The sequence below is a fragment of the Chanos chanos genome, chromosome 4 (assembly GCF_902362185.1).
Source record: "Chanos chanos chromosome 4, fChaCha1.1, whole genome shotgun sequence".
NCBI classification, from domain to species: Eukaryota; Metazoa; Chordata; class Actinopteri; order Gonorynchiformes; family Chanidae; genus Chanos; species Chanos chanos.
The window spans coordinates 53,002,364-53,017,363 of record NC_044498.1 but is presented as its reverse complement, the minus strand read 5'-3'; the positions used below and the strand labels follow the sequence as shown (position 1 = coordinate 53,017,363).

Sequence of the window (15,000 nt, the reverse complement as noted above, 5' to 3'; positions counted from 1 at the left end):
CTCATTCACCCCTGGGGGCAGTTCACCTGGCTTCCGTCTCTGGTCTGTGGGAGGAAAGACACGCCCTGCATCCCTGAGGGGTTCGCTCCAGCGAAACTGTGGAGCAGTTTTTCAGATAAGTGAATCTGACTGACACAGATCTCGACCACGGTCTTGACTGACAGCTGTCAATCAGCTCTCTCATCACACAGGAGACAACCCAACGGTGCCTGCTGTAGACATACTCACTATGAAGTATATTTAATACACATGGATCTAAACAGATTTGATTGGACAAAATCATGTTTATGAAGGCACGGTCCTGGGGAGTATATAACATTGTTTACTCTGATTAAACTGTAAGTAACAACAGGCTGTTCTGGTTATTTGTGGTCAAATTACCTCTGGAATAAACTGTTCCTCATCGACTGCTGTGTTTTATGGTGCCTTTTTTAACCCTCCTTTGCTGTAGCGGTCCTGATTCTTATAGACACAGACTGACTGCAGATCAGGTGTGATGTTTGGATGTGAGGTGTGGAGATGTTAGTGCTGGTGATGTGTGGAGATGTTAGTGCTGGTGATGTGTGGATGTGAGGTGTGGAGATGTTAGTGCTGGTGATGTGTGGCTGTGAGGTGTGGAGATGTTAGTGCTGGTGATGTGTGGATGTGAGGTGTGGAGATGTTAGTGCTGGTGATGTGTGGATGTGAGGTGTGGAGATGTTAGTGCTGGTGGTGTGTGGCTGTGAGGTGTGGAGATGTTAGTGCTGGTGGTGTGTGGATGTGAGGTGTGGAGATGTTAGTGCTGGTGATGTGTGGCTGTGAGGTGTGGAGATGTTAGTGCTGGTGATGTGTGGATGTGAGGTGTGGAGATGTTAGTGCTGGTGATGTGTGGATGTGAGGTGTGGAGATGTTAGTGCTGGTGGTGTGTGGATGTGAGGTGTGGAGATGTTAGTGCTGGTGGTGTGTGGATGTGAGGTGTGGAGATGTTAGTGCTGGTGATGTGTGGATGTGAGGTGTGGAGATGTTAGTGCTGGTGATGTGTGGATGTGAGGTGTGGAGATGTTAGTGCTGGTGATGTGTGGCTGTGAGGTGTGGAGATGTTAGTGCTGGTGATGTGTGGCTGTGAGGTGTGGAGATGTTAGTGCTGGTGGTGTGTGGAGATGTTAGTGCTGGTGATGTGTGGCTGTGAGGTGTGGAGATGTTAGTGCTGGTGGTGTGTGGATGTGAGGTGTGGAGATGTTAGTGCTGGTGGTGTGTGGATGTGAGGTGTGGAGATGTTAGTGCTGGTGATGTGTGGCTGTGAGGTGTGGAGATGTTAGTGCTGGTGGTGTGTGGAGATGTTAGTGCTGGTGATGTGTGGCTGTGAGGTGTGGAGATGTTAGTGCTGGTGGTGTGTGGATGTGAGGTGTGGAGATGTTAGTGCTGGTGGTGTGTGGATGTGAGGTGTGGAGATGTTAGTGCTGGTGATGTGTGGATGTGAGGTGTGGAGATGTTAGTGCTGGTGGTGTGTGGAGATGTTAGTGCTGGTGGTGTGTGGATGTGAGGTGTGGAGATGTTAGTGCTGGTGGTGTGTGGATGTGAGGTGTGGAGATGTTAGTGCTGGTGGTGTGTGGATGTGAGGTGTGGAGATGTTAGTGCTGGTGGTGTGTGGATGTGAGGTGTGGAGATGTTAGTGCTGGTGGTGTGTGGATGTGAGGTGTGGAGATGTTAGTGCTGGTGATGTGTGGCTGTGAGGTGTGGAGATGTTAGTGCTGGTGGTGTGTGGAGATGTTAGTGCTGGTGGTGTGTGGATGTGAGGTGTGGAGATGTTAGTGCTGGTGGTGTGTGGATGTGAGGTGTGGAGATGTTAGTGCTGGTGATGTGTGGATGTGAGGTGTGGAGATGTTAGTGCTGGTGGTGTGTGGCTGTGAGGTGTGGAGATGTTAGTGCTGGTGATGTGTGGCTGTGAGGTGTGGAGATGTTAGTGCTGGTGGTGTGTGGAGATGTTAGTGCTGGTGGTGTGTGGATGTGAGGTGTGGAGATGTTAGTGCTGGTGGTGTGTGGCTGTGAGGTGTGGAGATGTTAGTGCTGGTGGTGTGTGGAGATGTTAGTGCTGGTGATGTGTGGATGTGAGGTGTGGAGATGTTAGTGCTGGTGGTGTGTGGATGTGAGGTGTGGAGATGTTAGTGCTGGTGATGTGTGGATGTGAGGTGTGGAGATGTTAGTGCTGGTGGTGTGTGGCTGTGAGGTGTGGAGATGTTAGTGCTGGTGATGTGTGGCTGTGAGGTGTGGAGATGTTAGTGCTGGTGGTGTGTGGAGATGTTAGTGCTGGTGATGTGTGGCTGTGAGGTGTGGAGATGTTAGTGCTGGTGGTGTGTGGCTGTGAAGTGTGGAGATGTTAGTGCTGGTGATGTGTGGCTGTGAGGTGTGGAGATGTTAGTGCTGGTGGTGTGTGGATGTGAGGTGTGGAGATGTTAGTGCTGGTGGTGTGTGGCTGTGAGGTGTGGAGATGTTAGTGCTGGTGGTGTGTGGATGTGAGGTGTGGAGATGTTAGTGCTGGTGGTGTGTGGATGTGAGGTGTGGAGATGTTAGTGCTGGTGATGTGTGGATGTGAGGTGTGGAGATGTTAGTGCTGGTGGTGTGTGGAGATGTTAGTGCTGGTGGTGTGTGGATGTGAGGTGTGGAGATGTTAGTGCTGGTGGTGTGTGGATGTGAGGTGTGGAGATGTTAGTGCTGGTGATGTGTGGCTGTGAGGTGTGGAGATGTTAGTGCTGGTGATGTGTGGCTGTGAGGTGTGGAGATGTTAGTGCTGGTGGTGTGTGGAGATGTTAGTGCTGGTGATGTGTGGCTGTGAGGTGTGGAGATGTTAGTGCTGGTGATGTGTGGCTGTGAGGTGTGGAGATGTTAGTGCTGGTGGTGTGTGGAGATGTTAGTGCTGGTGATGTGTGGATGTGAGGTGTGGAGATGTTAGTGCTGGTGGTGTGTGGCTGTGAGGTGTGGAGATGTTAGTGCTGGTGGTGTGTGGATGTGAGGTGTGGAGATGTTAGTGCTGGTGGTGTGTGGATGTGAGGTGTGGAGATGTTAGTGCTGGTGATGTGTGGATGTGAGGTGTGGAGATGTTAGTGCTGGTGGTGTGTGGAGATGTTAGTGCTGGTGGTGTGTGGATGTGAGGTGTGGAGATGTTAGTGCTGGTGGTGTGTGGATGTGAGGTGTGGAGATGTTAGTGCTGGTGGTGTGTGGATGTGAGGTGTGGAGATGTTAGTGCTGGTGATGTGTGGCTGTGAGGTGTGGAGATGTTAGTGCTGGTGGTGTGTGGAGATGTTAGTGCTGGTGGTGTGTGGATGTGAGGTGTGGAGATGTTAGTGCTGGTGGTGTGTGGATGTGAGGTGTGGAGATGTTAGTGCTGGTGGTGTGTGGATGTGAGGTGTGGAGATGTTAGTGCTGGTGATGTGTGGCTGTGAGGTGTGGAGATGTTAGTGCTGGTGGTGTGTGGATGTGAGGTGTGGAGATGTTGGTGCTGGTGATGTGTGGCTGTGAGGTGTGGAGATGTTAGTGCTGGTGATGTGTGGATGTGAGGTGTGGAGATGTTAGTGCTGGTGGTGTGTGGCTGTGAGGTGTGGAGATGTTAGTGCTGGTGATGTGTGGATGTGAGGTGTGGAGATGTTAGTGCTGGTGGTGTGTGGCTGTGAGGTGTGGAGATGTTAGTGCTGGTGGTGTGTGGCTGTGAGGTGTGGAGATGTTAGTGCTGGTGATGTGTGGATGTGAGGTGTGGAGATGTTAGTGCTGGTGGTGTGTGGCTGTGAGGTGTGGAGATGTTAGTGCTGGTGGTGTGTGGATGTGAGGTGTGGAGATGTTAGTGCTGGTGATGTGTGGATGTGAGGTGTGGAGATGTTAGTGCTGGTGGTGTGTGGAGATGTTAGTGCTGGTGGTGTGTGGATGTGAGGTGTGGAGATGTTAGTGCTGGTGGTGTGTGGATGTGAGGTGTGGAGATGTTAGTGCTGGTGATGTGTGGCTGTGAGGTGTGGAGATGTTAGTGCTGGTGATGTGTGGCTGTGAGGTGTGGAGATGTTAGTGCTGGTGGTGTGTGGAGATGTTAGTGCTGGTGATGTGTGGCTGTGAGGTGTGGAGATGTTAGTGCTGGTGATGTGTGGCTGTGAGGTGTGGAGATGTTAGTGCTGGTGGTGTGTGGAGATGTTAGTGCTGGTGATGTGTGGATGTGAGGTGTGGAGATGTTAGTGCTGGTGGTGTGTGGCTGTGAGGTGTGGAGATGTTAGTGCTGGTGGTGTGTGGATGTGAGGTGTGGAGATGTTAGTGCTGGTGGTGTGTGGATGTGAGGTGTGGAGATGTTAGTGCTGGTGATGTGTGGATGTGAGGTGTGGAGATGTTAGTGCTGGTGGTGTGTGGAGATGTTAGTGCTGGTGGTGTGTGGATGTGAGGTGTGGAGATGTTAGTGCTGGTGGTGTGTGGATGTGAGGTGTGGAGATGTTAGTGCTGGTGGTGTGTGGATGTGAGGTGTGGAGATGTTAGTGCTGGTGATGTGTGGCTGTGAGGTGTGGAGATGTTAGTGCTGGTGGTGTGTGGAGATGTTAGTGCTGGTGGTGTGTGGATGTGAGGTGTGGAGATGTTAGTGCTGGTGGTGTGTGGATGTGAGGTGTGGAGATGTTAGTGCTGGTGGTGTGTGGATGTGAGGTGTGGAGATGTTAGTGCTGGTGATGTGTGGCTGTGAGGTGTGGAGATGTTAGTGCTGGTGGTGTGTGGATGTGAGGTGTGGAGATGTTGGTGCTGGTGATGTGTGGCTGTGAGGTGTGGAGATGTTAGTGCTGGTGATGTGTGGATGTGAGGTGTGGAGATGTTAGTGCTGGTGGTGTGTGGCTGTGAGGTGTGGAGATGTTAGTGCTGGTGATGTGTGGATGTGAGGTGTGGAGATGTTAGTGCTGGTGGTGTGTGGCTGTGAGGTGTGGAGATGTTAGTGCTGGTGGTGTGTGGATGTGAGGTGTGGAGATGTTAGTGCTGGTGATGTGTGGATGTGAGGTGTGGAGATGTTAGTGCTGGTGATGTGTGGCTGTGAGGTGTGGAGATGTTAGTGCTGGTGGTGTGTGGAGATGTTAGTGCTGGTGATGTGGGGAGGGGTTGAGTTGCGACATGTGGTCTGCTCACTCTGACCCTCTCACTTCCAGCTTCTGATTTTTTAAAATACTGAACAGTTCAGGTGAAAATCGTCAGGCGGATCTGGGCGAATCATTAAACACGGGGGGCTTAGGGGTCCAGACACACACACACACACACACACACACACACACACATACACAGTGTCTGGCAGTGTGACTGTTTTATTTATGGAGCGTTGTGGTGTTGAAAGCTTTTTCTTCTGCTCACTCTCTCCTCCTTAGATGTGAATGTCAGGAGCTGTCTCATTCCAAAGCCAACACTATCACAATATACAGTAAAATGTTGACGATTCAGAGCAGATTGGAGTGATCATTAGCACGGTGTGATGTGCGTGTGCCGTGAGAGAGGAGCCTGTCAGGGTTGTTTGTGTTATAGAGTGCATTATGGAGCAGTGATCTTCTCCTCTCATTAGACGAACTCTCTCTGGTGGAACTCTGCAGTCCTGTTGTTCCTGTTTAATTGTCTCCACTTCTTTTGACAAAAACCCTGTTGTTGGGCTGGAGGGGGCTACTCTGAATCTAATTAAATGCCATTGCTGTGTTTGAAAGCTGGATGTGAAAGCCTTCAGAAAACCTGACCTGCTTTTATTTAGGAGCATGAAGTTTTCACGCAGACTCGCTCTGCGGTTTTCCATGCAGCGGCTTTACTCCATCAAACCCTCTCCACTTTCCACACGCTAAATATGCACCAGCGAAAATGAACGTTACTGTCAAACGCGTCGATTGTAAGGATGCCCTGATGATGCAGAAAAACAGACAATTTAAAAAAAAACCCTCTCTCTCAGCTCTCTCTCTCTCTCTCTCTCTCTCTCTCTCTCTCTCTCTCTGTCGTCTGGCTGCAGTCTCCTTAATGTAAAGCACATGGGAATGGTGTTCTCTGTGCTCTGACATTTAAATGCATCCTCTGTAATAATGTGCTGAGGCATTTGAGAGTAAGTTAACTGGCCCACGTTTGTCTGCCCTGTTTCTCTCTGGGAGTGAAGACCACTTCTCCTCCCTGCGGATGCTGCTTTTTTCGACCTCACTGATAACTTGCTCCAGTGTGCTCATGCCTATATCACAAATGATCATCTTACAGATGTAATGCAGAAATACCTGCATTGTTTATGATCATTTTAATCATTTCGAGTTCACACAGTTTTCTTTAGTCTTCTCACAGGAGTGTGTATGCTGAAATGTTCATGGGTTAGTGCATTTGACTGCACTGTAAACATGCATGTTAAGACTATATCTAAAACAGCATGAAAGCAGCACTAGCCATCACCGCCCCCCCGCCCCCCCCCCGCCGTAGCGTGAGCTGGTCTCCTGACTCAGACTATGACATACACGCGGGCCCTCAGTTTTCTACCTCACGAGGCTAAGTCTTAAAACGATCGCTGTCATCTTTCTGTAGTTGGCAACATACCTGTTTCAGCAACGAGAGTCAGCTCATTACAAAGGACTGTTTTATAGTCAAAATCTGTTTTGAGTCGGTCCTGTTTTTAAAATGGAAGTTCTGTAGAGCACATGTTTGTTTTGAACCATGATGAGCGTGTCCCGTGTAGAGCGGTGAAACCTGGATGTCTGACCTCAGATCAGTTTATTCACTTTCAAGTCCTCAGGTGTGATTCACAGCCTGTCACCGAGCGCTGCTTTCACTGTGCTAATGCTACAGAATTTACATTTGGAAATTTGAAGCTTTGGGCATTGATTGTGTTTTTCTCAATCTGAGTGGAGTGCAGCTTTGATGTTGTTTTGCGAGTGAACGGGGAGTGTGTGTGGGGGGGGGGGGGGGGGGGGGCGCAGCTGTGTGTGGGGGGGGGGGGGGGGGGGGGGGGGGCGGCTGGTCAGTGATTAAGTGTGTGTAGCTGTCCCTGCAGGCACACTGTTTGTTTGTTTGAATTGCTGCTGGAGTCACATGGGCTCCCCCAGCGCTGCCTCGGCACACTTCATAAAACTGCCATCAATACTGAGCACTGCTGGCTTTACCTCCTGCCGGGCTGTGCAGCCTTTTCTCTGAGGTAGTAGGTAAACACTTCTGCATGCAGACATTTCAATCAATTCTGTGTGTGTGTGTGTGTGTGTGTGTGTGCATGCTTGTGTTAGTGACTGTTTGGTGCGAGGTGTGTGTGTGTGTGTGTGTGTGTGAGAATTCATGTGTCTGTTGTGTAATGCTGTAGCCACCCCCCCCACCCACCCCAGGACAGGCCATCACAGTGCTGGGAGCCCTACTGGAACACTGTGTGTGTGTGTCTCTGTGTGTGTGTATGTGTGTCTGTGTGTGTTTGTATGTGTGTGTGTCTCTGTGTGTCTCTGTGTGTGTCTGTGTGTGTGTGTGTGTGTGTGTGTGTGTGTGTCTGTGTGTGTGTGTGTGCGTCTGTGTGTGTCTGTGTGTTTGTGTGTGTCTGTGTGTGTGTGTGTGTGTCTCTCTGTGTGTATGTGTGTGTCTCTGTGTGTGTGTGTCTGTGTGTGTGTGTGTGTGTGTGTGTCTGTGTGTGTGTTTGTGTGTGTGTGTGTGTCTCTGTGTGTGTGTGTGTGTGTGTGGTTGTGGTTTGTCTGTAGCTCGACTCACTCCCACACACTGTGGTCAAGCTGGTGAGTGTTTTTTCTTCCGGCTGAGGAAGTGTGTGTGTATTGTTCCCACGCTTTGAAGAGGCCTCCCTCCTGTGTCTTAGACAGGGGCCAGTCAGAGCTCAGCCCCTCTCTCTCTCTCTCTCTCTCTCTCTCTCTCTCACCCGGTAATGACTGTCCAACCTGCCCAGGTTCGCTCTGCCCTGGGACCTGCACTGCGCTTAGTTACCATGGCCTAATGAAAAACACACCTCCCCTGTCTTTGCCCTTACTCCTGGTTTAGACTCATAAATAACCTGTACAAACGACTGCAGCAAAAGAATTCCACTACATACATGTCTTGTTAACAGTATGTTTTCCAGCCTCCTACACACACACACACACACACACAGACATACACACACACACACACACAGACGAGTGACATGCATGAGTCTTCACTCAGTAGGTGTCACTCCTGTGTTTACACAAGCTCCAGAACCTGGACGAGAGAGAGAGAGAGAGAGAAAGAGGGAAGGAGAGAGAGAAAGAGGGAAGGAGAGAGAGAGAGAGAGAGAGAGAGAGAGAGAGTGAACCAGGACAGTAGTTCTTGGGCATCTTCAAGAGGCAAAACACGTCAACAGCTCAGACACAAAGTATTAACCCATCAGACACAGAGTCACAACCCATCAGACACAGAGTCACAACCCATCAGACATGGGTTAATACAGAGTATTAACCCATGATAAACCCTGGACCTGAACCTGCCAGGCTGAGTACAGTGTCACATGTCACTCTTTACTAATGACACATGCCTCAGCATCAGGTGAATCACAGAGCTGTAGCATTGTGCAGTAGGCCTAGTCTTTCATCAGGTGACTCACAGAGCAGTAGCATTGTGCAGTAGGCCTAGTCTTTCATCAGGGGACTCACAGAGCTGTAGCATTGTGCAGTAGGCCTAGTCTTTCATCAGGGGACTCACAGAGCTGTAGCATTGTGCAGTAGGCCTAGTCTTTCATCAGGTGAATCACAGAGCTGTAGCATTGTGCAGTAGGCCTAGTCTTTCATCAGGTGACTCACAGAGCTGTAGCATTGTGCAGTAGGCCTAGTCTTTCATCAGGTGACTCACAGAGCTGTAGCATTGTGCAGTAGGCCTAGTCTTTCATCAGGTGACTCACAGAGCTGTAGCATTATGCAGTAGGCCTAGTCTTTCATCAGGTGAATCACAGAGCTGTAGCATTATGCAGTAGGCCTAGTCTTTCATCAGGGGACTCACAGAGCTGTAGCATTGTGCAGTAGGCCTAGTCTTTCATCAGGTGACTCACAGAGCTGTAGCATTGTGCAGTAGGCCTAGTCTTTCATCAGGTGACTCACAGAGCTGTAGCATTATGCAGTAGGCCTAGTCTTTCATCAGGTGAATCACAGAGCTGTAGCATTATGCAGTAGGCCTAGTCTTTCATCAGGGGACTCACAGAGCTGTAGCATTGTGCAGTAGGCCTAGTCTTTCATCAGGGGACTCACAGAGCTGTAGCATTGTGCAGTAGGCCTAGTCTTTCATCAGGTGAATCACAGAGCTGTAGCATTGTGCAGTAGGCCTAGTCTTTCATCAGGTGACTCACAGAGCTGTAGCATTGTGCAGTAGGCCTAGTCTTTCATCAGGTGACTCACAGAGCTGTAGCATTGTGCAGTAGGCCTAGTCTTTCATCAGGGGACTCACAGAGCTGTAGCATTGTGCAGTAGGCCTAGTCTTTCATCAGGTGAATCACAGAGCTGTAGCATTGTGCAGTAGGCCTAGTCTTTCATCAGGTGACTCACAGAGCTGTAGCATTGTGCAGTAGGCCTAGTCTTTCATCAGGGGACTCACAGAGCTGTAGCATTGTGCAGTAGGCCTAGTCTTTCATCAGGTGAATCACAGAGCTGTAGCATTGTGCAGTAGGCCTAGTCTTTCATCAGGGGACTCACAGAGCTGTAGCATTGTGCAGTAGGCCTAGTCTTTCATCAGGGGACTCACAGAGCTGTAGCATTGTGCAGTAGGCCTAGTCTTTCATCAGGTGAATCACAGAGCTGTAGCATTGTGCAGTAGGCCTAGTCTTTCATCAGGTTGATATGAAGCAGATTTTGGTTCTTGGCTACTTTTTTTGCAGCGCTTAGAAGAGGTGGTTTTGTCGTTTCCTCTTGTTCTCTGAGTCCAGTCTAACGCTGAGTGAAAACGCTGTGGTTTAGAAACTGTCAGAGCTCTGTCACGCACATCAGTGGTCGAGTTATGTGTGAAAGTGCATGTGCGATCTCTGTCTGAGTGTGTGTGTGTGTGTGTGTGTGTGTGTGTCTGAAAGTGCATGTGTGATCTGTGTGTGTGTGTGTGTGTGTGTGCGCGCATGCATGCAGGCACATCAAGAGGCCATTAGAGGTCACCGCAGTTGTGTCTGAACACATGCGCACACGCAGCAGTATGGCGTGAACACTGTGGGTGAGAACTTTGTATGTGCGTTAGAATTGTTAAATGTATTCAGGAAGAAGACTGGTGGTGTGCTTGTCTTCTACGTGCAGAAGCACTGTACATGCTTTAGAATTGTTAGATGTATTCAGGAAGAAGACTGGTGGTGTGCTTGTCTTCTCCGTGCAGAAGCACTGTACATGATCATATTTTTGGAGGGGTTACTGCCCTGCAGCATGAGACTGCAAGTCCCTCATTTCCTGTTTACAATGTATGAGGTTTCCTGTTCTCAGTGTATCTCTGTGGCTTGATATTGTGTTGAGACAGAACCTTGGTCAAGCCCACTGCTTCTCATTAAACACAGACTGCCTTTTTTACCACACTCCTGCCTGTGCGTGCCGAGAGATGATCCCACTCAATGCTCTGCTCCTCTCTGATTGGCTCTGAATGCTCTACACCTTCCTGATTGGCTCTGTCACTCTACTGACCTTATTCTTTCTTCTCTTCTGTCTCTAGGTTTGAGGAGATTGTCAAGAAGTTTAAGGTGGAGTATCATGCCGGTGGCTCCACCCAGAACTCTGTGAAGGTGGCTCAGGTGTGTCCATATTTACTGCTCTTTACTGTACTGTTCCTCTCTCTCTCCGTCGCGTAAATCCTACCGACACTCTCGACTCAGCCCCCTAAATCCCACTGATAAAAAGCCATTGACAGACCTGCCAAGTGATGGAGAAGCATAACTAAGGCAAAGCTGTGTTTATGGTGAGTGCAGGTCATTGAGGAGAAAAGAGGTCATGAGGTTATTGTAGCTGTGGACATAATTATCTCATTTTTACAACACATCAGTACAGCGTGCAGACAGTGTTTTCCAGTCAAAACTCCAAACTCTGTTTATGTCGGTCAGAGTGTGTTTAAAGCAGCCCTGTTCAGCAGATGAAGCAGGTAAGTTTTGTAGGGGTGATAACACACAGACATGCCACGCTGTATGTGTTCAGCAGATGAAGCAGGTAAGTTTTGTAGGGGTGATAACGCACAGACATGCCACACTGTATGTGTTCAGCAGATGAAGCAGGTAAGTTCGGCTATGGAACCAGAAAAACACTGCGTCTGAAACACATGTTGACACTAAAACCGCAGATTATCTGGTGAATTTTTGGTTGGAAAGCATTTGCTCTGTGAAATTTGTTGGTCTGTTTTCTCTGAGAGGATCTAGTGTTCAGTGCGGCCTCTGAAAAAACAATGCACTCTGACTGAGCTGCCCAGAGCTCTCAGGGCTGAAAGCACTCCACTCTGTTCACTCCCCTCCGTTCACACCACTCCATTCACTCCCCTCCGTTCACACCACTCCATTCACTCCACTCCGTTCACTCCACACCGTTCACTCAGGATTTACTTTGGGGGGGGGGGGGGGGGGGGATGGAGGAAATGCATTTCAGAGATGATCTCACGGCACTCTGGGCTGACAGTGAATTCGATAAAAGCAGCTGACAGCAGGGAAGAAACAGAAGGAAATCAGCTCGCGTGTCTAACAGATGCTCGAAAAAAGACATTTTTGCTTTTCTTTTAATATGGCGTCTGAGTGCTCTGTGGTATATGTGGTTTTATTTGTATTTTTTTAGTTATTTTTTTAACAAGTTGACACTGGTGTGAAGATCCTCTCTAGCGGGCCGCTGTGTCTGAGGCCCTGACAGATCAGACGGCGGTGTATTTGAAGCTGATGTGTCACTGGATACTGGGAGTGATGTGGAGGCTGTTAGCCAGTTGGTTTAATCTCTGAGCGCAGCTCTTCAAAGCTGGGTTACACTGGATAAAGCGTGATGCGTGACCGAGCCTCCCAGATTAGCACATAGCTGCACCTGGAGCGCCAGGAGCGGCTGAACCTGTGTGTCCCTGTCACGGAAATGAGAGTTTTCAAACGCGATGACATGGCCTGCCTCCTGAGCGCACATCAAAGCACCTCCGTGGAGATGAGCTGCTAACACTGAATGTTCGTCTTGCCCCCAGGCCTGTGTGCTCCAGACGAGGGGGGGGGCACAGGCTGCCCGGCCAGCCCAGGTCTAACCAATCACCTCTGAGAAATCTCTCTCTGTCTCTCTCTCTCTCTCTTTTTCTGTCTCTTCTTCTCTTTAGCTGTGCCCTCTCTCTCTCTCTCACTGCATTGTGACATGAGGCAGTTTCCTTACACTCCTCTATTCCTCTTGTTCTTCCTGTTCTTCCGATCTTTCTCTTTTTTTTTTTCTGGTGTGTTTCCTGTGGGTGCTCAGGCTTCACGTCTTTCCAAACAGAGCACAGGACGCTCCCCTCCCCACAGATGTAACCGTAGTAACAGTCACATTCTGCTCTTGTAGATTTTTCCCCGCTTCTTCTATTCCTTCTAAAAAATCATGGTGCCATTTGAATTCTAGTAGTGGTTGAGCTTTAAGTTTTTTGGGATGGTTCTTTGATGTGTGTACAGCTGTGTGCGTGTGTGTGTGTCTGTGTGTGTGTGTGGGTGTCTGTGTGTGTGGGTGTGTGCACGTGTGTGTGTGTGCGTGTGCGTGCGTGTGTGTGTGTGTGAATGTTTGTTGGAAGCTCTCTTATGACACACACTGCTATGCTCCTCTGTAACGTCATGCATCAGGGATCTGAGTCGCTCTGTACCAGTCTAACCCAGTCTTCCATTCTCTTTATGTCCCTCTGCAAAGAGACGACAGCCAACACTGCCACTCAGCCTTACATCAAAGTCTGCACAGAGAATCTCACACACACACACACACACACACACACACCTCCATGCTTTGTACAAGCATGCTTAGGGTATCCTTCTGTTGTCTGGTCTTGATTCCTCTGCGTGCCTGTGGAGATGGACCTGTAACCGCAGAATTAGAGAAGAGAAATGCAGCGTCCCCACCACCTTCAAAAATGACGTTCCTCAGTGCGCGTGTGTCTGCGCGTGTGTCTGCGCGTGTGTCTGCGCGTGTGTCTGCGCGTGTGTCTGCGTGTGTGTCTGTGTGTGTGTCTGCGCGTTTGCGAGACACTTGACGCGCTTCATGGTGGGTAACAGAATCAGTGGTGTTTACATGAAGGCCTGTGTGGCTGTTTAGTTGAGTGATTCACTGTGGAGAACATCTTACATTAGCTGTGTCTGCTCTTAATAAAGCCTGTCAGTCACCTGCTCTAATGACTGGTTTTTGGGTTTTTTTCGTTGTTGTTTTTTTCCGTGCCGAGGATGTGCCGTCAGGATAGAGCGAATGCGGGAGTGGATGAGTGGTTCAGTCAGCCTCTGCTCCCTGCACAATCTTAACAATAATATCTTTGTTTCTTTTGCTTTGCTTTTCTCAGGCACTACTGTTCACGGCCTTTTTTTTTCCAGCCATCCTTGGCACACGTATCCCTCTCAGATTCTTTTCATGAGTGGTGTGGGGGCCCTGTCCTGGACTACAGCTTTACTGTTTTATTAGAAACACATGTGAGCTGTGTGGTTGGAACTCCTCTTTGTAGAAAATCAGTTTGCTGTCTTCAGCACACAAAGGCCTTTCCCAGTTCATATTTTTGCATGGAAACTTAAATTGAAGCAAAGTCGGTGCCTGTAAGCAGACATGAAACCCAAGGACCAAACTGTTCCATGACCTCATGTCTGACTCCACAGAGGCCTGTTTCCCTTTCTTCCTTTTAAATAAGAAAAAAATGTCCGACTGACTTTTTATTTGATAAATGGTTTATATCTTTCCCCCCAAAGTTTTTTTTTTCCCTGCTCATGGAAGTCCATCCGTTAATGGCATGGATGAAAAATGGCCAACGTTCCACACACATACGATGCTGTCAGGGTGAGATTTAAGAAGAAAGGAAATTTCAGCGGGAAACTGTGGGGAAATTCTGAAATCTCTTAAGTCTGTTTGGCTCACGAGATCCTTTAAACGAGAGACATTCCAGGGAACCCTAAACGCGCCGCTGTGAATGGCAACAACATCTGTGTCCTGTATTCCGCACGGAGAGTGAGAAGTCTGGAGAAGGCCTCAATAGCTCTTGATCTGATAGTATTACACATGACATTGATGGAGGATTTAGATCGGAGCGTGTGTGAAATCACTCCCTGTTGTTCTGTGACTGCGCTGTGTCTTTTTTCCCCCTTAAAAAAGTCGGATTAATGAATCCTGTTGTAGCCGACGCAAAGTGAGCGCACTGATGAATGTTTTCTGAGAAGCTGAGGATTCTGGGAAGGCTGTACAGGGTTGTGAGAAGCTGAAACGTTGGCCTGCCATTAGGCACGCCTGCCCGGGCAGAGGACAGAGGGTTAATTGAATGTTACCATTAAAAGCCACTGCAAGTTCTCAGACAGCTGTTCTGCCAAGAAGTGTTTATTTCCGTCCTGAGTGGCGGAAGGGTCACAGACAATTAAGCCCTGCAGGAAGAGAGGCTCTCTCTGCTGCTCCATCCACACACCTTTACATTCCACACACCTTTACATTCCACACACCTTTACATTCCACACACCTTTACATTCCACACACCTTTACATTCCACACACCTTTACATTCCACACACCTTTACATTCCACACACCTTTACATTCCACACACCTTTACATTCCACACACCTTTACATTCCACACACCTTTACATTCCACACACCTTTACATTCCACACACCTTTACATTCCACACACCTTTACATCCCACACACCTTTACATTCCACACACCTTTACATTCCACACACCTTTACATTCCACACACCTTTACATTCCACACACCTTTACATTCCACACACCTTTACATTCCACACACCTTTACATTCCACACACCTTTACATTCCACACACCTTTACATTCCACACACCTTTACATTCCACACACCACCTTTACATTCCACACACCTTTACATTCCACACACCTTTACATTCCACACACCTTTACATTCCACACACCTTTACATTCCAC

The 15,000-nt window shown here is 48.9% G+C and overlaps 1 protein-coding gene across 4 annotated transcripts in view; it reads left to right on the top strand.

Annotated features, from left to right (window-relative positions):
• Positions 1-15,000, top strand: part of adka (adenosine kinase a) — a 125,683-nt gene that overhangs the window by 18,236 nt on the left and 92,447 nt on the right. For all 4 annotated transcript variants that reach the window (XM_030771606.1, XM_030771603.1, XM_030771604.1 and 1 more), the window contains exon 4: positions 10,606-10,684. In XM_030771606.1, coding sequence (XP_030627466.1) covers positions 10,606-10,684 — 79 coding nt within the window. The remainder of the gene's footprint in view (positions 1-10,605; positions 10,685-15,000) is intronic.